Source organism: Teleopsis dalmanni, chromosome 1 (assembly GCF_002237135.1).
Source record: "Teleopsis dalmanni isolate 2A chromosome 1, ASM223713v2, whole genome shotgun sequence".
Taxonomy (NCBI): domain Eukaryota; kingdom Metazoa; phylum Arthropoda; class Insecta; order Diptera; family Diopsidae; genus Teleopsis; species Teleopsis dalmanni.
The window spans coordinates 24,089,407-24,114,183 of NC_051846.1; the positions used below are offsets into that span (position 1 = coordinate 24,089,407).

The 24,777-nt window shown below is 27.7% G+C and overlaps 3 protein-coding genes across 5 annotated transcripts in view; all 3 read right to left on the bottom strand.

The window, feature by feature from the left end:
* The window catches only part of LOC119668633 (transmembrane protein 134), a 290,194-nt gene that overhangs the window by 24,139 nt on the left and 241,278 nt on the right, over positions 1 to 24,777 (bottom strand). The window lies entirely within an intron of this gene.
* On the bottom strand, positions 20,695 to 22,162 carry LOC119668628. The gene is made up of 2 exons (XM_038078204.1): positions 22,048 to 22,162; positions 20,695 to 21,986 (listed from the first exon to the last, which is right to left on the bottom strand). Exons 1-2 carry the CDS (start codon positions 22,095 to 22,097, stop codon positions 20,738 to 20,740), a joined length of 1,299 nt encoding a protein of 432 aa, XP_037934132.1. The 5' UTR covers positions 22,098 to 22,162; the 3' UTR covers positions 20,695 to 20,737.
* On the bottom strand, positions 23,454 to 24,393 carry LOC119668629 (B-cell receptor-associated protein 31-like). Its single transcript, XM_038078205.1, has 2 exons — positions 23,884 to 24,393; positions 23,454 to 23,654 (listed from the first exon to the last, which is right to left on the bottom strand). Exons 1-2 carry the CDS (start codon positions 24,325 to 24,327, stop codon positions 23,460 to 23,462), a joined length of 639 nt encoding a protein of 212 aa, XP_037934133.1. The 5' UTR covers positions 24,328 to 24,393; the 3' UTR covers positions 23,454 to 23,459.

Here is a 24,777-nt window from a genome sequence, read left to right on the forward strand (position 1 = left end):
TTTGAAGTGAAAACTATTCAAAATTATAAAATAAAACAAAGAAAATTAATTAAATTTGCCCAAGTAAATAGTTTTAAGTTTCAACATAGTTTCAACTGCAATATATTAATGCCAGCGTTAAATCCTACTCCTCTCATGCATTTTCTGTCGCCTTACTTAGGTCTGGTGTGCAGTTCAATATGAAGATTTTGTTGATGGTTCAAAAATAGTAGAAGTAGAATTGAATTAGAAATTTTAGCTGCAAACATATGCCAAAAGTCGCACGATTTTGATGCACATTTTTTACATTACGAATACTAAATGCTTTTTATGCAGATTGTATGCATAAGAATTTTTCAATTTATACATGATATTGTATCGGTATCATTATTTTGAGATTTTAAAATTTTCGCTTAAAATTTTACTATATGCCGTATAACAATGTCATTGTATCATTAGAACAAAAGGCTTATAATATATATAAATACTATTTCTTGACTGTTGACTTGAAAAGCAACTCCTTTCTCATTTCCTTTACGTATGTTATATCTGATATTCTTAATTTAATATTAGTACTAAAAGATTACATCAACTAATTAAATCTCAGTGTGAAATCGTTTGTATATACTTTACTTTTAAAGTATAATATTTGTGCAGATATAGTAACTTAAACACTCAATAATGTTTTTAATGTTCTGTATCTGCTGTACCTGTATCAGATATGAACTATTTATTTGAAAATAATCCACAATTTATATTTACAAATATATAAACATTCATCTAAAATATTATGAAAAAAATGTATAAATCATTTTCTTTTACTTTTCTTGAGAAAACTTAATCTTTAGGTAACTATATCGTAAAATGTAATACAGTAAAATGAGTAACTGTACCAAGTATCGATTATACTGAGTTCTGGGCTTTATCGTCCACTATTACTAGTTTTGAATTACTACATATAAAACAATACACCTATATATACATCAAAATGGGTTTCACATCAGTATCAGAAGGTCTAAAATTAGATAGGTATAAATTGAAGATTTTGTTTACTATGGAAATAATGTTAGAAATAGATTCTGTAAACTGAAAACATATAGAATATAATTGCAAAAACTTAAATTATACAGTACTTGACTATACAATATATACTTATTTCATTAAACTTTTTAAAACTTAATAAGAATAATTTCATTAAATATTATATTTAACTTTTTTATTAGGAAAACTCTTTTACGATTGCTTTATTTTTATGTAATATTATGCAGGGGAAGAATTTGTCAAACTGACGTCATCATGTTAGCTCTTAATAGGAACATTTGGTGTAAGGTACGATTTATTAAACCAAAATTATTTGCTTTCCGTGCGTAAAATAAACTTGCGTGTGCAAATTAAATTCATTAAAAATATTAATTAAAGTCGCAATAATTTATGTACTCTCACGCCTGTATCCGCAGCTATGGTTAAGTAATTGATTGCTAAAACGAAAGTGGCAAGAAAGCAATGTTTTATATTTTCCTTTTGTTCTTTTAATTGGACAAGTATTTTATTATAAGTTCCATCACAAATAACAGATTTTAATTACATCTTTCATCTGTGTTATAAATAGGAACAAGGTAACAGAAGTTCAACAATTTTTAGAAGAAACTTATAGCTGTATATGGCGTATAAAGTTCTTAAACTATTATAAATATTAGATGTTCATTCTATTAGGTTTAATTCTGTTATATTTTATTATTCAGGTTAAGGTCCTCTAAAATTAAACTACAACTTTATTGCCTCTGGTAGTTACACACGATTTTAAAGCATTTTCCCAAAAAGTACACAATAATGGATTTCATCAGTAAATTGAAAAATAAATTTAAAAAAAGTGACTGACATATAAAAGTAATTATTCACATCAGAAGAAGTGTTTAAAGTCGTTTACTTGACAAATATTGACTATTTTTTTTAACTTAAACTTTTAGTTTTAACAGATTGTTCAAAACTGTAGCAACTTATATTATGCCTTCATGTATATAGGTATGTAGTTTGAAGTGGCGGTCTTGTTTCCAATAAAGCCCACTTAAGCACAAATGATGGCCCATTGTGGTACCACAGGAATAGCATTGATACGCATATAAATTTAAATCAGTGTATATCCAACGATGAAAAAGGTAACGACTCCCCCATTAGGTAAAGGAAATCCAATCTGACGCTTCCATAAACTTCGCCGGATCCCTAACATTTCAGGATGACAACTCATTCAGATAGGTTAGAAAAGGGGATCCAAAAATTTTTGATCTTTTTCTAGTTTAATAAGGACACTACCACATAACATGGGCCACGTTCTCCTCCTCATCGTCAGAGCCACAACCTTGACAAGAATCATTATAGGGTAGACCTATTTCGTAGTGTCCCGTCAGTATAGATACCGTGATGCTGAGCAGGTTCCGCCTTAGTTGAAATAGCTGACTAGTTCGTGTCCTGTCTAAATTAAACTAAGTAAATTTAGATATCTGACTATCAGGGGTATCAGCTCAGTATTGCTTGGCTTTGCTCAGGCATTTTTATTTAATTACCAGTTTAACTTTAGCAAGTGAAGCGCCTATATCTGAGATTGTTAGGGAGAAGAGCTTGTCAGGAACCTAAATGAGTTTAACCCTAACAAGCCTAGCTAGACCATTGAGAGAAGCTTTAATGTACCATCAATTGAATTTATACAAGTTTTTTTACTTAACACGTCTGAAATTTTCCATTTAATATTTTCTTGTCATCATTTTTGGGAAATATATTAGAAAATTTAAAGACATTGAAAATGAACGAAAGCAAACCGGATTATCAATCAAAAACCTAAATGAAAAGTAGTATTTGCAATTTTCCCCTTGAAGCTAGGAATAGTTTTTGAATATGGTTGACAAATGTATCTTTCTAAAGCAAAAGCAATTTTTGTGTTCACTTATGGTCTCAAAATATACTCAAACGATTTTACTGAAAATTGTTCAGTTTTCAGTACAGTTCAGAAACTGAAACTGATTTAGAAGACAATAAATGGAGTTGGTATTGCAAAAAAGCACAGTAAGGCATTTCGTAGTGAAAGACTTTATTTCCATTTTAAGCAATGAAATGTAATGGTACAAACTTGTTCAGTTTATATTTAAGTTCAATTTTTTGAGAGGAAAACTTAATATTTTTCTTTTGGTATTTGCACAAAATATACTTCAAAAGACACAAATTGGAATTGATTGGTGTACAAAAAAAATTTTAAGAAGATTTTTCAAAGAACAATCTATATTAAAAGGATAAAATATTTCAGTAAATTATTTTTACAATATATAGAAGAATACAGGATGTTGATAGTTAGGTATAGATGTCTTGGTCAATATAAAATATTTTAGGTGTTTTTTTTTTTTAAAATTTGATCAAAAATTGTTTTAAAACAAATTATAAAAATATATATCTAAAGAATATATATATATATATAAGTGTAACATATTTAAGTTAACATACATAATTTTATTTCCATTAGGAAATCTTTAAGAAAATTATACGATATCTGTGCCGAAGTGTTTGCTTAACTTTCATTTTCTTTCGTATAACTTTCACTTTTTATTTCTCTCTTGTGTTCATTGATGGTTGCGTGTTTTCGCTTTTTACACTTCAGTACTTTCACTGATACGGCAGTTCAAATGACAAATGGCGCCCTTAGGAATTGATTGCTTCCTTTCTCGTTTTTGGTATATATTTTCTTCTTTTTTTGCTCCATTTTTTTATGTTTTAGCTTAACTTTAAAGGGGACGCACCAATTTCTAGAATCTTAAGACTCAGAAAAAAATTTAATTTATATTTCATTAACATCAAGAAACTTTTTAATGGTAGATGTCTTCCCAGATGTTTAACTTATTATTAAAAACAATTTAAGAAAAAATATTGACAAATTACTAAAATAATTTTAACAAAAATCGCAAATACACACTCAGTAGCTCAATAAGTTTGTAGAACAAATATTAAAAATCGGATTTTTAGTAATAGAAGTTATTAAATTTTTTGCCACATATTTTCTCAATTTCAATATAAATATTCTCTCTCTAAATTTTGAAGTTCACAGATCCCATTTTTGTAGCGGTTTTTAAAATTCTAAAAATTAATCCTCTACGATAGCTCCTACTACTTCATGATGACAATTGTTTTCCACGAAAGAGTTTTTAGAGCTGCGGGAGTAACCAGTAGTCGAAGTGAACTGAATATGATGACTGCGTTGCCTACTACAATAATCCCACTTTTCTATTTTTTCTGTACATCTGGGCAACAATGATTTAAGTTTATTGTTTTACGAGTTTGTTAGTAAAGTACCAATGAAATATTTTTTATAGCCCAATTAAATGATACTATTGCTGTCTTATTGGATTTTTAAGTATGAATTACATTCATATGGACATACATACATATAATTAATTTCATTAATACTCTCGAAATAAATGCATTTCGCAAATTTTGTGTGATGTGTGGCCTTTTAATAGGGTTTCAGATTACATTCGGTGTGACACATCCCCCAACAAAAAGTGAAAGTAATTGTATGTTAATAATTACTTAATTACATATTCGTTAGAAAGTTACAGGTATTGAAAATTGCAATAATTAAAGTTTCATTTTTATTAATGAATCAATATTCAAAGCAAGCACTTGAGGTAAAATTTAATTATAATTTGTTATACAATCTTAGACTTAAGTTCTAACAAATTTTCGATAAACCAAATGTTGGTGGCTTTATATAAAAAATCGAGTTTAAAAATACAACTTCAATAGAACATCAATTTAGTTGTACAAAAGTATTTCAAGAAACACTCAAATAATTTTGTTTTGTATTAAAAAAATAAGTATTTGCATTACAAAACTTAATGGACAAAGTGGATCCTTTTTTGGGCTGTTGATGAAAAGAAAATAAAATTCAATTGCAATGAAAATCATCAAAATTTTTATTTTTTTTCAGTAAATGTTTATATGTTGAACAACAAATATATTTGACCAAATGTGATGCGATTAAGAATGTTGAGTTTTCTTTACGAATCCAGGACTTGCATTGAAAACATTCAGAGATAATCCGTGTGTTATAAAATAACTGCATTATACTTGCACTAATAAATAAGTTTTTTTCTTTGCGCACAGTATGCAAATGTTAGAATATCTTACATAGTTAATGCTACACTGACAAAAAAATAGATACATAATTTTTCATCACAGATACACAGTTATCTGAATATAAAAACAAATTTCTAACAACTGGGCTTTCGCTTACTTCCACAGCAGAACGTAGCTTTATTTTTGAATGAGTGAATTAATTAATATATTAGGAGAAATATTTTTCTTTGTGTTTATATCAAATAATATCCTTCGTTGTTTGCTGAAATATTTTCTTTTATTGTCATATAAAGTATTTTTCTTATATTTGGCTAAAAAAGATTTTTTTTGGAATGCCGGTATGGAGTGATTTTTTTGCAGTAGATGGAATTTACTGAATTTATTAGATTTTACTGAAATCTCTCAGAAATGCATACAGAACAGATCCCGGATAATCCACCGTGGGAGTCCCATTTCAAAATAAAAGAGATTAAAGGATGGATTTAATCAAAAGACTTAAGATTTATGATATTTTAACAACATTTTTAGCATTAGAATTAACCGATATCGCAATTTTATTATTTAATAATTATAATTCAGTTAAATTTGCATACGTAAATGTTCTCCAAACATGCTAGATTCATAACTTTTATATAAAAACTTAAGTTTAATTATTTTAAGAGGTTGTGATAAAATTCTGGAATAATTTTCTTCGTTAAAGTAAAAATTCTTACAGTTTTAAAAAGAAATTCACTTTACAAAATGAAAACTACCAAGAAAAATAGTTCTCGGAATGCGTTTAAAACTTGCTTTTAGTTTTTTTTTGCTATAAAAAATTACTCGTACCAAAAATTCTTTTTATTTAAAATTCTTCATGTACGAACTGGGAAGCACATAATTTTAAATAAATTTAAATATTTTTTTAATTGAGTGCTTTTTATACCATCCATTTAATTATCCTTAAGCGAATTCAGCGAAACAGGATATGTTTGAAAGAAAAGAATTTCCGCAAAAATATAATGAATATTATTATTAAGAAAGTTATGCTCGTTTCCGTGGTAAGTGCTTAATTTGTTTTTATTTACTTCTGATGCAATAAGTAACACTTTTTTTCAAATTTTTTAAATGAAATGTTTTTTTCTTACTTATGTTGTAATATTTGTAGTAAAAAATTTAAATCAGTACTGGGTAATGTATTTTGTGGCTTCACAAAAAAATATCAAGCGGTAGATTTTATCATATTTGATACATTTGTACCAAGCGAAACATAAACCTTGGGTGAAAATGTTTTAATAATAGTTTTGTTTAATATATGTCACTGGAATATAGCTGTCATAGAAGGACCATGAAATTGATACATTTCACACTAATGAGAAATCTCTGTATTACTTACTAATTACGGCATCATTAAGAGAATTGAAAATAATATTTTTTACACACATGCTTAGATGTTAATCAACATGAAAATTCCGACACAACCAGGTATCAATAAAGCAGATACATGTAGTAAAACATATGTGTTATAAGCGAATGGATAGTCGAAGCGCTGATTAAAAATATAAGTTGCAATAACTTCATTTAACTTTAAAAAATTTTGAAAATTAGTATATTATTTTATTAATCTACTGAAAATTTAAAGTCGATACAATAACTAGTACTCAAGATATGCCAATTTTAAAATAAATAGTCTATTCAGGTTAACGCAAATTGATAGGAAATTACAGTAAAAGTAGGAATAATGTGAAAGAATTCGTTTTAATAAAACGAAAGAGAATTCAACAATGATCGGCAATCAAAACTAAAAGATTCTTTCTATGAGGACAAAATGAAGTATATGTCGGCTATTGGTATGTGTTTCGCCTGGTTACCGAGCTAGTGGCTGGCGACCACACTTTCGCATCTGTCAACGATTTCATCTACCTTTGCACCGCTGTAACGAACATTAATGATGTCAGCCTGGAGATCAGATGATCACCATTGTCAGGGATGGGATGTAGGGATGTAGATCTCTCTCTCGCCAAACGAAACTTACGCTCTATAGGTCGCACATCCTTTCTGTGGTACTGTATCGCGTAGAAGCATGAACGTTATCACAGAATGATGAAGCGAGATATACGAGACTGGAGAAGGCGTGCACACAGCTGAAGCACCTGGGGAGACATACTGCATTACGCCGAAACTCCGTAACGGGTTATGGCCAAATAAATAAGAAAGTGTAAGCAAGTAAGATTCTTTCTATAAAATCTTTTGCATTTCAGATTGTGGTGTCTTCACCAAATGAAGTGCACGCTTTTGAGTTGTATTAACTAACTTTTATTATCATTATCAAAAGCTTACGAACTAAACATTTTTGAGTATACACTGTAACTTAAATTGTTATAAACATATATATTAATTATATATATAACATAGATGTTAAAATTTTTTTAAAAATAATAAAATAAAATATTTAAATATATATTTAAGCATATATAAAACTTGCCAGAAAAACTTTAATTTCTATTGAAAATTTGTGTTTAGTTTATTTAACAACTTTCACTGTATTTACGTTTTTGTTTTTAAATCGACTTTAAGAAACTTTTATTTAAACTTCCCTTTCAATAAATAAAATTTCAAAATACTAAATTTTTCATAAAAATGTGCTGGTAAAATAATCCTACAACAAATGTACATGTAATCTGAGCTAAAGCCAAAACTGAGGAATAAAAGTGAAATCATGCAGGATTGTTATTTTTATCGACACACCAAACGTGAATACCACACCGCACACGTTAAATGGAAAAACATTCAATAAATAATAATTTGCAAATGCTTCTTATTACTGTCATAAAATACTCTGTGTACTGAACATGAATCACAGAATTTATGTTAGAATTTTTAGTATTCCTTAACGGCGAAATCCTGGATCTTTCCGTTTTTAGCTTCGACCCGCACTTGAACGTGAATTATTTTCAACGCAACGAGTCAACGAGGTTAGTTGGATTTTCTGTAATAAAACCGCATAAGTTTCTTAAGCAAAAATAATAAAACAAAAGCAGTTTGCCATTTTATTTAGAGTCGCAGAAATACATAAAAAGAGCATTACCGCATGATGACGTCAAAGGTTATTTCGATACAGAATCATACCTACAGCTAAAACGCTTTCCATATGAGGGAATGATTTCAAAGGAAAGGTGGTAAATGGATTCTTATTATACAGCATATTGAAGTTTATAGGAAACATAAATAATCATATGCTTATTATAAAATGTATCAGTTGTACTTAATATTATATGAAACAGTCGCGTATGGAAGACATAATAAAAACATTCCATCATAAGAATAAATAATATAATAAGAGTTATAAGTAAAATAGCATTTTTCTGCATTACAAACGAGCTGCAGTAAATCTTTAAAAAACAACTATATTAAAGTAAATTAATTTTAATTTCTTTAATTTATTTACTTGTCGAGAAAAAAATAAATATATTATTATATATTATAGGCTATATTGGTTAAGTGGAAACAAAGCTTTTGCTTCCATTGAAGAAGGGCATAGAAACTGTTTCGTTACTTCATATCGGAAGGTATTTCATCTAGCCAAAGCTGGATTAAATATATTTCGTTTATAAGATTTGATTTTTATAACTTTTCGATATGTGACAGACTTATTAATTCACAAACTTGCATAATATATTGTTGTTTATGCCACCGGGCTTAAATACAATGGAAAAGTCAGTAATGACTTCTCTCTAGTGTAGAGTTTCCACAACTTTAATGAAATCACTATTCAGCTGCAACAGTATCTGTTCGCATTAAAAAAAAATATTTAACTTTTTTAATTTATTTTCTTGAAACCTTATGTTATCTTATTACAAATCTGTGGTCACCAAAACAAACCTACGGTGGCCAATGAATTAATTAAAATTTATTAAAAATGTTGATGCGTGTGTCTTGCAGGATAGCATTCTTAACAAATAGTATGAGTTTGACGATAGTGTTTCCATATATTATCTGTATCATATTGAAAACTTATTGACTGATGCAATATATGTATGTGCCTCACACAGATATACAACGACAGTCAGTTGAAAAAAGCTGGCTCAACTCATCTAGTCGTAATAATATGGAAGCTCCTGCTTAGGGTTTGCGATATTTCACTCACTTTGAAACAAACATTTTGGAGAGTATAAAAATTATTAAAGCCGTCAGCTTTAATAATATTAATCTTAAATATTTCTTTGATTAAAGAAACAAATTTTTTCTTCAACTTAATGATAGGGAAGTCCTTTTTATATTGTCCATGTCGGAATATTTTACGTGTTTACTGCTTTTTAGTTTAGAAATCAAATATGTTAGAGAAGCACGTTTTTATTTTCAGTAGTTATTTTATTAATTCATTTCAATGTAATTAAAACGTTGATAGCTTCAACAAAAACTTTTAAGGTTTCTGACTTGTGCAGGTCATAGTCCTGAGACATAAAAAATACGTGACTAATTATGGAAATAAAACCGAATGCAATAAAATATGAAAATAATTAGTTCAAATTTAAATGTATTTTATTTTACTAATTAAAACACAATGTTTTATTTTACAAAAATAATATATATGATTGTATCACTAACTTATTAAGAATTTGAACTTTTAACTTTAATGAAATTTTTCCACTATGTTTTTACTGGACTATTGCCATCCTATAATAAAGGTCTAAAATCTCACTTAGAACGTTAGTCATTATCATTGAATTATTCATTCTAAAATTGAGTATCCAATAGTTTTTGACGGATCTTATAAAATTTTATGGTGTAAAGTCTAAAGTCTCACTTTAGACGTTAGTTAGTACCGTCGTATCAATAGAATATCAGTATCAACTCAAATTTAGTAGTTTATGGTTAGAGCAACCATAAGATTTTCTAACTATCCGAATATATAATAATAGGGGAGTGTTATTAAATTAAAATATTATTATACCATATATTTAAAAAGCTCTTTTCAAAGAAATAATCACTGAAATGAAATTCAATGGTATATTCTATCGTATACTATTGAATTTATTTAGTGACTTACAGTATTTCTTTCAGTTTATCAGAATTTCATCAATTCACTACAACTCATTCATGTTTAGTTTTAGTGATATCTTTCGAAGAGCAAAGCCTTAGAATTCATTTCATATCTTATTACAGAGTTACCATATCTGTTTATCAATCATAATATAATAGGAAGCAATAATTACGGAGGTCACATAGAAATTGTTTAAATTCTATTATATCCCAAACTGCCCAACTGGATGATATTTAACTACGTAGTTGTCATATAAAGGCACGGATGTAACCTATAACATTTTTATTTAAAGTCAATACTTAGGTTTGTCACCATACAAAAAAGTTTAAAATCAAATGTTTTTTAAAATCGGTAAATCGAACAGATTCTAAATAATATAGAGTGATATATATGGTAATTAACATTTTTACTTAAAGAGCTCTCATACAAAATTTTGTCATATCGGAGGCTGGTATGTTAATTACAAATCAAATAGCAGTTGTATAGGTACCATCAAACCAATAAACTAATCAATTAAATTTTTAAATTAGTTAAAAAATATCTGGGTTGGATTAACATAAACTAAAGACTAGTTCTAACACCGCGTTATCAAATCTCAGAATAATTACAGGCTTCTCGGGAAGGTATGCAGATCTGAGATCAATTATTACTTAGTCTGATGATCAGATAAATAATAATCCAGTCAAGGCACAAAGAGGGGTTTTGAAGAAACCTCGCAGTTAATATAGAGTAAAAGGGCTCAGGTGCACTAACTCAACTTTCCTCAACATAATAATAATAAAGATTAATTAAATATTAATTCAAATAAACTGTATAATAGAAATTGATAAGCTGTGAAAATATTTATAACAAATGTTATAGTAGCAACAATTCTAATACTCTGTAATACTCTGATATCATACATTAATTTATGTTATAGATCATAAACCAATTCAATCGATATCTTTAAGTAGGTATATTGTTGTATTATAAAACTTAAAATTGAAGTCTCAAAGCTTTAAACATTTTCAGAAGAAGTCATCTAGTTTCTGTGACACAGCTAGTACAAAATAAAAACATTTAAAATTTAAAAATTTAAGAAATCAAAATTTTTATGTTACATTCACAATATTTCCCTTTTGTACTAGAAAAAGAAAGAAAAGCTTTAAAATTTTTTTATTTTTATTTACTTTTTTCATTTTATGAATGGTCATTAGCCTTTTTAAACATTTTTGCATCAATATTTTGCCATCCTTGCTTAGTCAAGCATAGAAAGGCACCTCAGATAACTTCTTCACTTTTTTATTTATTTTGACATTTTTGTTTCATTGCTCCCAGATTTCTATTCAATCAGCCTTTCGGTTAAATTTCTTCTTTATTTTCCTTAAAACTGACAAACTTGCTAAGGAACTTCGCATGTGTTCAGGTTCATTGAATTATGTTTGCTTTTTTTTCTAAAAAAATATATATATATTTATATATTCATATTTATAAATATATTTATTTATTTTTATAAATAATATTATTTTCCATAACCTCGAAAAGCATATCCTTGTTTGATACTAGTGTCTTACTTTCCGTTATAATGGAGATGAATAATTTTTTGAAAGTGTGAAAAAATGCAGTAACTGTGAGTAATTTAACTTTTTCATCATATAAATACCTTTAATATTAAAATATATTTAATTTTTTGTTTTTAAAATGGACACTGTTATTTAAATTTATGTCAATATAAAAGCTGTAAAAACTCAACGGGATACTTCATAACATTTTTATCGCGTCAGATTCATAAAAGTATTTCATAAATATGGAATAAAATCTGTCGCTTTTGTGAAAATAATTTTATTAATAAAATTAAAAATATTTTTCTATTAAAAATTTTAAATATTTTTAAATAAGAAGAAGTTCTTTAATATTGTAAAAGGATTTTATTTTATTATTCAAAATGTTTCACTGCTCATGATTTGCATATAATAAACAACAAAAGAACAATTTTTGGCTGGATTTCAGTTTTTATTAAATTTTAGCTACGATTTAATAAATTAAATTTAAAATTATATTTACATTTAAAATATTTTTAAAATATAAATATTAATGTTATATGCATAACTTCGCTATATACTTACTTTAATGTCAGAAATCATTCATCTTCATCATAAATTCATAATGATGATATATTACTCCTTGGCCGTTTAAGTGGCACTTCCGATTCATCCCATAAGAGTTAAATAAAAACTTAAAATTGTGTATTTAAAACTATTCACGTCCATTTTTCATCTTTGCCTTTTTCAACAAATGTTGCCTTTATTTATTAAAAAAGTTTTAAAATCTAAATAAATATACATATTAATAAAGCACTTTTAGTTCGGCCTTAGATAGGACTATATGTGATGCGTGGTTATGTGGTGTGATGTGCCATTAGAACGTCATTATGAACAAAAAATAAGCACAAAACGTGGCTGCTTTATGTTTCAGAATTCAATGTTGGAAACCGTTCATATACCACCAATATTTCTCAACAGGATACGAAATGTCATATGCTAATTGCTTGCTTATCACTAGTTTAGGGAGTTGTGCACCATCTTTTTGTAAGAAGACTCTTCCTTGTTCAGCTTGAGAAGTGAGGTAATTTATAATAAATGTAATAAATTTTCGTGAAACCTTAAATAAATTTTATTTTATTCTCTTTCCAGAAGAGTGTACAATTATTAATAGAATATGATGAAAATAATAATTATATAGTTATGAAAATACTGTTGGCTGCTAGTAATGCTCTTTTCAACTAAACGCTCATTATTTACAGAACAAGCAAAATGTTCATAAATAGTTAATATCTATTATTAGAGTAATAAAATGATGAACTTTTACAAGTTCAAGGTTAAGGAGAAAGGAACTATTTATTCGTAAAATAATAACTTACTCTTCACATAACGTCATTTTATAAGTTTAATTTGTGAAATATGTTGTATACCGATTCTGCATAACTTTTTTGTTAAAAAAAGTTTGTAATTACTTTATATGTTATGTATTTTTGTTCGTTAAGACATAAAGTAATGGAAAATGGAATATTAATTTAATACACAAATAGCAAGTATTTTATAAGTAAGGGTTTAGCTGCAGTAAATAAAAGAGAAATTTACGTTGGATATACATTTTATAATAGTTTTTTCTAATTTCAAAAAGGTTCTTAGAAATTCTTAGAAAATTCTACAGAAATATATTATTAGAAGACTAACATTGTTCTAAAGAGTTTTTATTTTATTTTTATAAATTTAAGTAGTAATTCAAATTTACTTAAGTATATTATCACTGTCATCATATTATTTTCATTATTTAATTATTCGCGTTTTTATAATTATTTAACTATGAAATTAATTTTCCATCATTATTTATTACTGTTTATTGCTTTGTACGAGGGCGGTTTGATAAGTGAGTGACTTTTTGAATTTTTCGCGCAGTTACTCCAAATGCAACAGTGCTGCCGTCAGCTGTACCAGTGGGCAACTTTCTAATTTTAAGCAAGCAACGTCGTTCAGTTGGTGTTTGATATCCATTCAAAGCAGACAACCTCGTGAGTTTTTATGAATATGGAAAAAAACGCGATATATCAATTGCCAACTTAGTCGGAAGTTACATACGTTGTAAGAGTGACATTTCGTCGAATCTCTAGGTTGTCATTTTAGGTTTTTGAGCTGGTTCCCAAATATCACCAAAACACTGTTAATTTAAAATTGAACATATTTATAGATCCGTCCCAGACTTCTTAGGAAAAACTCTAAAGTTTTCAAAGTTGAAAAACAAATATAAATATGAAATAAATATTACATATTAAATATGAAATGTTTTTCAAATATTTATTTATTTATATTTGTTAAATATGAAATATATAACATATGATATTCAAAACTAATTAATAACGGCGGAAACTATGATAGCGTTTTATTTATTTATTTATTTTTTTTTTGTAAAATAAATTTTCAAAACAGTAAAATTATTTTTTATAAATATACGTTTATTATGCTTTTCATAATATTATATATTAGTATTTTAGCTAATAATTTGAGATAACATGGCTTTTACAAAATTTATATATGTGTAATGATTAAAGAAATTTCTTTCTGCATGAATGAAACCAGTAGAATTAAAATTAAAATAAAATTTATTTTACTCTTTCAGAACATTATTTTATACTAATAGGTAAATATGTATACGTAAAAGCTTTATAAAAATATCTTATTGCAGTCATTATATTCTATATGGAATTAATGAGTATGAATACATTTTGTTGTGATTTACAAAATTTTATTATATAAAATTTTATTCAATAATTTCAAAAATAATACAATGATTTTTGAAAGAATATCATATCTCCATAAAAATAAATACTTTTAATTGTTATGAAGAACATTGTATCCGACAAATTCAAAGGAAGTTTAATGCACTTCAATGACTCTTACAGTGATATGTTGAACTCTAAACCACTTTACACATACTTAAGTTCTGAAAATGTTAACAAGTGTCTGTGGTGCAATATTAACATTTCTTGGATGGAAAACATCTGTCCAATGATAATCAAGGAAACTTGTTTGCAGACTCATAAAGTTGAATGGAACGTTAAACATTGTGATATGTTAATGAAGCACTCATGACTGTAAAAGTAATGTTAAAGTTGAATGAAATGTTAAAGTAAGCGGTATAATATATGAGTGAAGTGAATATGGCTGCGAAAGTAATGCTTATAAGATAGTTCCTTTTACAGTGCTATGTAAGCGATGTATGGAAACATTTATTAGTTTTATTTGTCTTTTTTTGAGGAAAAAAAATCAGCTTTTTTAAATGTCTAAATTTTTTCTCCTTAAAGTACCAAAGTTTAAAAAACTCTTATGAAAATAATAATTGATTTTAAAAACGAAAATTACACTATCATTTTTGTAATTTTTTTAATATTAAAATCAAAATATTACTTATCGAAACTATAAAAATTTTTTCTGGAATTTATATTTAAGATAGCATAACTAGAAGTATAACTATGAATTCGAAAGGTTGTAGCAAAGTATTATCATCCTAATTAGAACAATTTATAAATGATAATTAATTAATTTAGGTTACTGTACACGTTACTGTTGGTTTTCTCCTTTGTTACTATACTGAAAATTATTTTCTAACAAGTTAAATGTAAAATAAAAATTTATTTAAATTTAAAATGTGCAAAAATAAAGCGAAACTGTACAATCATGAATATTAGTCTAAGCTTAGAGTTTATTAGACCAATAAAGAAATAAGTAAATAAAAAAAATTTTTTTATTAGCAAAAACCATAGCTTAACTCCGGTATAATGGCTAAATGAGTGTTATATGTAGGGTGATTTTGAGAACTATCGATAACTATAGTTTCACAGCCGAGAATGTCAAACTGTGTTGACAATCTATTCAGTGAGGTCTGCCAATTCATCATGAATCGTTTAACGTTAAAACAACGCTTACAACTTGAGAAAATTTAGTTTGTAAAAAATAAATCTGTTTGCGAAGTTCATAGAGCACTTTGTCTGTTTTATGGTGTTTAGATAAAGCTTATTTCTGGTTCAATGGCTACGTCAATAAGCAAAATTGTCCATATACCTATAGGGTAAAAATAATCCTCAAACCGTTAAAAAATCACCATTACATGCTGGCGGCATCATCGATCATTATATTTCGAAATGAGGAAGAAACTACCGTTACGATGAATGACGAGCTCTATCCGGCCATGCTAACTGAATTTTTGTTTCCAAAAATTAATCAGTTCAACATCAACGATATTTGTCATTTGATCCAGCAAGACGGATCAACTTACCATACAGCGCGATTAACAATCGGTTTAATGCGAAATCAATTTCATGATTTGGTAATAACTTTATTTCTAGAATTGTTCCTATTAACTGGCTCCCACATTCATGCAATTTAAAGCCTCTTGAATACTGACTTGTTTTCATGAGACTTTTTTAAGTCGATGTGTTTATGTTTATGACGACAAGCCAGCAACTCTTGAAGCCTTGGAAGACAATGTTCATGCCACTATTGACGCTATTGGCACGATACGCTCATATTTATTGCAAGCCATAAGTAAAATTGGATTGATTTAGTGAACCATGTAACTTGTAGCCGTGGCGGACATTATATGCCGGAAATTATATTCAAAAAATAAATGCCAGAAACTATCTACCAGTTTAAACCAAAAATATTTTATTCCAACAATATTTTCGTCTTGTGCTATTATATGTTCTCATATAACTAAAAAAACAACCGATGTAACTTATAAATCTATAAACATATATATATGTATATATATAACAACCAAATCGCTTGTTTAAAGCAATAATTAGTTGATCATTTCTATGTCAATGTCCGTAGTGACTATTCTATTTAATATAAACTATTGTATGATATGCTCTGATGACATGTATTAGCCAATACTTCAAATAGCTGTATGGTCAGCCTAAAATCTATTAATTTAAAATTAATAAAAATTATGTTGTGCATACCAAATATTTAGTACAAGTAGATATTGAAGACATCACACATAGCTAAAAAAAGCTCTAGTAGACTTTTTGAAAAATTTTTTAATACAAGAACTAAACTAAATATATGTTTCTCATACATAGTACGAGTTTCAGATTTTTTCCATCACTTCATGTTCGAAAATATCTTAAATTTTAATAAAAATAACTCAAACAAAGCCCAAACCTTTAGATAACAATAAATATGCAAATATTACACATATTTGGCAAGGGCGCAAACTTTTTAAATGGAATTGCAATTTTCGTAAAACCTTTAATATAAAAATTCATCCTGTGTTCTGAAAACGTAATTCTTCAACAAAATATATGAGTCAGCTTTCGTACGAGATATTTAAAGGAAATATTTTGATTTCCTTTGATTTGTAACCGCGAGCAAATAACAACAAAAAATGTAAATTCTTCATGCAATATTTTTTCCGTAAATGTAAGCAAGGAGTGGTATTATGCGTGATATCAAAATATTTAACCAAAATTCAATAACCCTAACCATAAAGTATTTTCAGAACCACAATTGGCCCCACTGTACTGAACTAATATGCATCAAGCATAAAGCTTGCTACAAAGTCTACAAGTCTACAGTATTCGCTCTGTTCTATTTATGTTGTCTTATGGAAATTTCATTTACTGCACAAGAATTTCTGAGCTCACCTTAAGCTAATGGGAAGCACTTAGAAAAAATTCCATCAAATTCTAAATCGAAATTTTTAAAATTTTAATAAAAGTGACTAAAGAGTAAAATAAAATGAAAGCAGAAATATTAAATTTAAACAACAGTCAAATAAAAATAAAATAAAACAGCCAGTTTTATGAGAATTTTTCCTACACAATACTTATGTGTAGGAAAAAATGAATTATTAAATATAATAAAATGTTTTGATATATTATATATATATATACCTATATATATAATTAAATATAATAAAAATTTTTTGATATATTATATATATATATAATTACATATAAAACAAAAATAAAATATTTTGCGTAATTTTTATACCTTTAACAAAAGAATAAGGCTTGATCTGTTAAGATATTTATAAGGTGTTGAAGCTACATTGAGGACTTTGTAAACTAGAGATAATCAAATTTTCTTGAAATAAAACTAATAAATGTAAAATTAAATAAAATTAGTGGACTTATAAGAGTAAATGCCGTAATGAACTATGTCTGAAAATAGCTCCAGTTTAAAAATTTTAGTTAATAGATTTATAACAAAACAATTTGTGTGAAGAGTCTTAATGATACTTCAAAACAAATATTTTCATTAAGTATTTAATCTTTTGAAAAGTTTATAAATAAAAACAAATTTAACAATTAATACTGAAAGTCAATTGTGAACAGAAACGGGAAATGGAAATTTACAATATTCTCCCTTTTACATTAAAAATTTTATTCAAATTTTGCTGATCATTTAACTGAATTTATGAGGAAACTCAAATTTAAAGTAAATGAGAATTATACTATTAAATTTATTCAAAGAGAATTATGCGGCCTCATATAGTATCGTCTGATAAGTACTTTAGCAATGTTATTATATTCTGTTTTAGGGATAAATCAAACAAAAAGTTATTTAAATATTGACAATATGATGAACCAAATCGAAATTTCTAAGTTGTCACCTTTTTATATTAAAGGTTTCATCCAATGACTACTTGTTTTTTTTTTACTGTAGTTTTTTACTGTAGGAAAGCATCGAAAGCCAGAGTGTGAGATTTGAGCCCACTTAAACCACTTCTTAAGAATGAATATGTAAGTAAGATTGCAGCCGCATGCAGCGGATACAACCCGATTCCAGTTATCAAGAGAGGGAGAGATTAGAGCACGACGCTTAATACCTTGCGGACTAGGTTCATCTAAACCAGAAAGCATGGATGTAATGCAGGGAAATTGGGTGTTAGTGAAGTGGATGGGGTTATTGCACAAGCGCGGGGATACTAGACTCTGTGACCGAAGTCACAAGAGCCGCGGTTGGAGAGAGGGATGATGAAGGGATCAGAGTTCCACTGATCAATAGGTATTGGGGTGGTGTGTGGCATAAGGCCTGGAGTAATGGCTGTATGGTGGATTGGCTGATGCATTTATGTGGTATCTGAAGTTATTGTTATCGATGATAATCATTTCTAATCGCATGCAATTTGCTCAGTATCTAAACTCTAATCCACAGCACAGAATTAGTATATGTAACTTTAAATATTGTAGACAATTTTGAGATTCATCAAATCTTTTAATTGTAATGAAGAAGATTTCTGTACATAATAAGTAAAGCTAGTTTTCCACAACTAAAAACTTTTTTTAAAATATTATATTATACTTTTCATGACTGGATCTTTCTTACTCAATTAATAAAGTATTTAAGGGCAACAATTTTTTTCAATGTGTTATGCCACAGGTCTTATTCTAAAATTAGAAAGAAATTTTTAGTAAATAAAAATCGAATTGAATTTGTAAGGAAAGCACGTCACATTGTAAAGATTTTTTCTGTCACGTGTCAAACTGAACTCCGACAATTTTCTTATTAAACTCAAGAGAAAAATAAAATAAAAGGTACATTGAACTCTTACCTTCCGTGCAAATAAAAACAGAAGTTTCAGATATTTATACAGATATTTGTAAATTCCAAACATTTGTTTATAAATATATATTTAAAAAAATTACATTACTACCTTAAAAATTAATTTAAAATTATTTTTTTACAGCGAGTATATATAGTGTTACTATTAAGGGCTGTAGAAATATTTATCAGGTTCCATTTCAAATGTCTAAATAAAGATTTACACTAGCACAGTTGTTGCAAGTTACTCATGAAGTACAGTGACCTTTCCTTACTGGTGAGTGAAATAGCCACAGGCAATATACGAGTAAAATTTGGGGTAAGTACAAAATGAACGTGTGACTTGCCATTTTGTATGAAATGCACACTAAATTCTGTTGTGGTTTTACTTAAATTACCAGTATTGCAGTTAATTCTATTATATGTGGTTATATTTCCACATTTATTTACGAAAGAGAAATGCTTTTATATTTTGGTTCGTAATTTATGGTAATCAATACACGTTTGTCTGAACCTTTTTGACCTCAGTAACCACACATATCTTTTCCCTTTCTGTTCTAAAGAAATTATTATTAACCCTGTAAAAGACTAATAATTATTGAAAAGTAATACAGTACTATGTAGACGTTTCAAGATTAGGTTCTATACATAAGAAATAATATATAAATCTTGCAACAAATAATGCCTCTACAAACAGAATAGTATCGAAATTTAACAACTAAAAATAAAAATATAATTATTTAATTAATTTAATTATTCTACAACTGGTTCTAATATAAACACAGCAAGGAAATTTGTTAATAAAAATCTTTCGAAGCAAAAGTAACAAAACTCCAGAAAAATGTGCGAACATAAAAAGTCAATTACGACTTTGGGTCAGTTGGTTAAGGTGCGCTGACTCTGAGCTTCTAATTTGGCAGGACACGATTTCGATTCCTACTAAAACAATTATTTACAAATAATTAAACACAAGAACTATTTCCAAGACCAGTGATGATGGGTATTTGACAATACTCGAAACAGCTGTATGGTCAGCCAAAAATTCAATTAAATAAAATAATATAAAAATAATTTTTGTTGTTGTAGTTCACAACTGTTCGAAAAATCTCTTTATAAATTTATTTTATTTATATTTTTAACAAATTATCAACAAATTACTGAAATTACCTTTATACCTTTCTGAATTTGAAACCATATTCGAGTAAATCTTGTACTTCTTGTGATCTATATTCTTAAAGAACTCAATACACTATTTACATCAATGTCATTTCTTTACTCGCTATATCTGAGTAAAGAAATGACATTGATGTAAATGTATTGAGGTCTTTAAGAATATATTTTTAAAGAACTCATTTTATTTTTTATTATTCTTTTTTGCTAAAAAGTAATCCTTAATAATAAAAAATTATATAAAAATAAACTAATATTTAAAATCACAAAATCGTAATTATTTGTTGTATTTATTGTACTTATTAGTAGTAGTTCAAAAAAAAAGTGGGAAAGTCCTCGTATTTTAAATTAAGTTCCCATATAGCTACTCAGTATTAGTAAGTGTGGTGGAGGACACTTCTGTATCTATTAATGACAGCTCTTCCAGAGAACAGTTCAATTCAGTTGGAGTTACAGATTCGTCTGTGATTTGGTCATTTACCTGGCAACAATGAATATTATCATCGTCAGCGGAAACAAAGTCATGCCAATAAAATGAGCCTGAACGTTGTAGTAACTTTAGATAATTTATAAACATTTTATAAGTTACTTCTTTAGCATTACGGCAGTTAATTTTATGGTGGTATTCACAATTGCTATCATAAATCCAACTTCGAGTTGGAAACTTGCGTGCATTCATCACCTTAGCATATATAAGATTCGACTTTTTAACAACAGCAGCTTCTAAGTTTTGTTGAATTTTGTTTTGAATTTCATCGCGATATGTAACTCTATTGACTTCTCCACTTTTAAAGTAATGCTTTAAATGCAGTAAATTTGGGCACGACATATTATTAAATCGCACTAAGCGCATTACCTGTGTTACATATGGCTCTCGTTCATCCCAGTCATAGCTCAACCAACGTATGAGTGAATAGAAAATCTCAATTTCTCTGTTAACCGCGAAACTATTACCTTTCATAAGACATTTCAAATCACTAAGATTTAAAGATACGAATTCCTTAGAGGACACAAGAGGTAAGAAAAACTTCTTAATTCTTGATAGCATTACTCTCCTTACATGTGGAAGACTGAATTTGCGAGCTTTCAAGTACATAAAGAATGCATTTTCTTCATTGTACATATCGTCATTACTCAGTAAGCTCCAACATTGCAGTTTTAAATCTTTAATACCAAAAGCTATTGCTGCAGTCAGCATGGAAAGCAAGCTGTCATGAAAAATCTTTGGTTTATCCTCAAGCATCCAATTATATAAGGTACGGAATTCCATAGGAGACATAAAGTCATTCGATATGTCTAAAGAGACTAAATCTGGGTTCTTGCGAAAGTATTTGCAGTATGTCCATAACACTATTTTATTGCACTTAAAATTAAAGTTATCGATATTAATAGTCATGTCGCTACTCTCAGGTTTTTTGAACCAATCACATACTGATTTATATAAATCCGTTTTAGGTGGAAATTTATTGCTTTCCCAGGTAATCCTATTTATATCATAACCCATATCTTTTAATGATTTGTTTCGATTTAATTTTAATTTTAAAGGGTCAACTGGACTTTTATTTGGACCTTTAGAGCTAAATAGATCAGAAAAGGCTGTTGCTGATGAAGATCTGAATAGATTTGTAATTAGAAAGAATTTGTCAGATTATATAATGAATTAAAAGGAATTACCTTTCTGTAACGTCTTCTGACTCAGGAACATTTTTATCTATAGTTGACATTTTAAAATCTTATTATATCATAAAATAAAGTTACTAGCACTAATATACAATAATATGGAGTATAAGAATTTTTGGTAACAAAAAATTTGAATAAAAATAAAATCTGAATTTGTTATTAAAGAATATGTCATTCAAGTATGAAATTATCGTTTACTGTGTGATAATAATTCAAACATTCGAATAAGTTAATAGATTTCAGGTCTGTTACTCTTTGGCATACTCATATAAAGAAATAATACATACATTCCGTATTGAATTTTTAATTGAGACAGAGAAAAACTACCAGTCGATCAAAATTTGGTTTATTATTTTTAAAGTAGGTCCCATCCAGTTATATATAACTATGTTAGCATTGAACCCATATTTTTATTTATTTTTCGGTGGGTGATTGAAATATAGCTGCATATTTGAACGCTATAGTGCTTGATCCAAATAAATGTGAATAATCTATAGAAGACAATAATAAATTTTTATAAAACTTCGTTATCATCCATGCAAAAAGACCATCAATGGTTTGCTGGCTTAATAATGTTGCTTTAGATGTGATTAGTTTGATCCTTGTTATCATCTATAGAACGATGGAATTCGATTCAGGTACATGAAATGGCATTATCAAGAAAACTAATTTTTTTTGTGATTTTATAATTTAATGAAATATTATTAACTTCACCTAGTAAAAATAATATTTAAAGTGTAATGGTACTTTAAATTATAGATAAATCCTCGTATTAGAAAAAATCTAATAAGAAGTGAGCTAATTTATTGATATTGTTCTTGTTTATTTAAAATAATAAAAAAAAACTAACTTGCAATTCACTCAAAAACCAGTTCAAGCCTTAGTCTGCCTTATAAATGAGTTCAAACTATATGAGGTAGATTTAGGCGTTAAAATAATATTTTTGGCAGATATGAACAATGTATGAACTTGATTGGTATAAAAAAAAATTTATTAATTTAAATAGCTTACGCGGTGTTATATTTAATTCAAACAGTCATAATACAGATTGAAAAAATGAGTAAAATTTATATATTTAGATTTTTTGTATTGCATATAATTCTTTCGGAAGATCTGTGGTCCCTTCGAACGCTTCGGCAACGAGTATCGAATTAGATGGAACGATGAGCTATATAACCTATATCGCGAGAAATTGAAAATCTTACGCATAATTAGGTTTTTTCCTTTGGGTTACTACTCAAAAGAAATTATATCTATATATTATATTTGCGACTTTCGTAAAAAAAAATAATGAAATGCAGCAAATTGTAATAAAAGTGACTTTTATTTCAGAAATATATATTGAATACAATTAAAAATATTTTTTATTATTTATTATTATAACTTATATATATATATTAGTCAGTCTAGTCACTTTCACTAATGGTACTATCGGAAACTGATAGTTTTTTTTGCTTATTGAACATTTTATTGAATTTCTTCGCTATGCGGTCATATTCCTTGCTTAAGATCTTAAGTTGCGATCTTAAAGATTCCTTGTCTTTCTCCACACGTTTTAAAGCTGATGTGAGCTCTTCCACATATTCCTGTAGGTCGTTGCTCTAAAATTAGTATGAAATTAATTTCGAACAAAAATTGTTGAGTTTTAATTAAAATAATCTCTTAATAATTCTATGAGCTATTTAAATATTTCTATTAAAATTATATCAAATGAATGATCTTTATCGATCAAGTGTCAAATAGTTTAGTTTAAATTGTAAATTGGAGTCTGTGTAGTAAGTAAACAAAACTTGAGTTATAAACAGTTTGTGCCTTAATTAAATACCTCACCTCACCAAGAGTACTGGTTTGAATTGATTCGTTGGATTTTTCAGTCTTCCTTTTTTCTATTAATAAAGCTTCACACTGTGCTAATAAATTCGCTTGTGTGGAAAATGAAGTCACTAAACAACGTATTATAAGTACAAGGAAAATTGAAAATCCAGAAATATAAAAATTTCTTTGAGCTCTAAATAGTTGCGTGCTATGCATTTCTGGCCCATCCTCATGATTCGTGTACTTATATATTTCTCTTATAGCGTCTAATAAGAATACTAACATCATCCCCATCAAGACCAAAAAAAATATTTGCGATTGTTTCGATAATATTGCTAGAAATCTAGAATTAAAGATGCGGTTCCACCTGCTTGGACTGGCGATTGGTAGAACTAAAAGCAAGACAACTACTATTTCAATATACAGAAATGTAGCGATTAAAGTCCAAGCAATACTCATATTATATAATTTTTTGGAATTTTTCAATAATCCAAATAAGAATTTTGTCCTCCAAATAAAAGTTTATTAAAATAGATAAAGTTTTTTTTTTAAACAATTTTTCCTAAATAGTTTTATACTTTTATAAAAATCTATGTATTTATTGAATAACACGACTTAGCTTACTATGACCTGCAAGTACAGAGTAAGCAGTATGAAAAACTGTCAAATATAAATTTTTTATTAGAAATTTATCATATTATCATGGTTATGGCAGATGTAAAACGGTGGAAAAAAAGAAAATAAAATTTCCAAGACTATATCGCAACATTGATGAGCAGCATCGATTGCCCAGTAATCCTGACTGACAGCGTGATTATTTTTGGCAGTGCAGTTTAAATATTTTACTATAAGCAAATCTGTAATGCATTTATGTCTCTTACATTATTACATTGACAAATGGTTCAATTG

Excerpts from the sequence above, each read along its gene's own strand:
- LOC119668629 (XM_038078205.1), bottom strand. The coding sequence starts at position 24,327 with ATGAGTATTGCTTGGACTTTAATCGCTACATTTCTGTATATTGAAATA. Across the intron at positions 23,655-23,883 it reads AAACCAGTACTCTTGGTGAG|AGCAACGACCTACAGGAATA; the intron begins GTGAGGTATTTA and ends TACTAATTTTAG.
- LOC119668628 (XM_038078204.1), bottom strand. The coding sequence starts at position 22,097 with ATGTCAACTATAGATAAAAATGTTCCTGAGTCAGAAGACGTTACAGAA. Across the intron at positions 21,987-22,047 it reads TCAGAAGACGTTACAGAAAG|ATCTTCATCAGCAACAGCCT; the intron begins GTAATTCCTTTT and ends AAATCTATTCAG.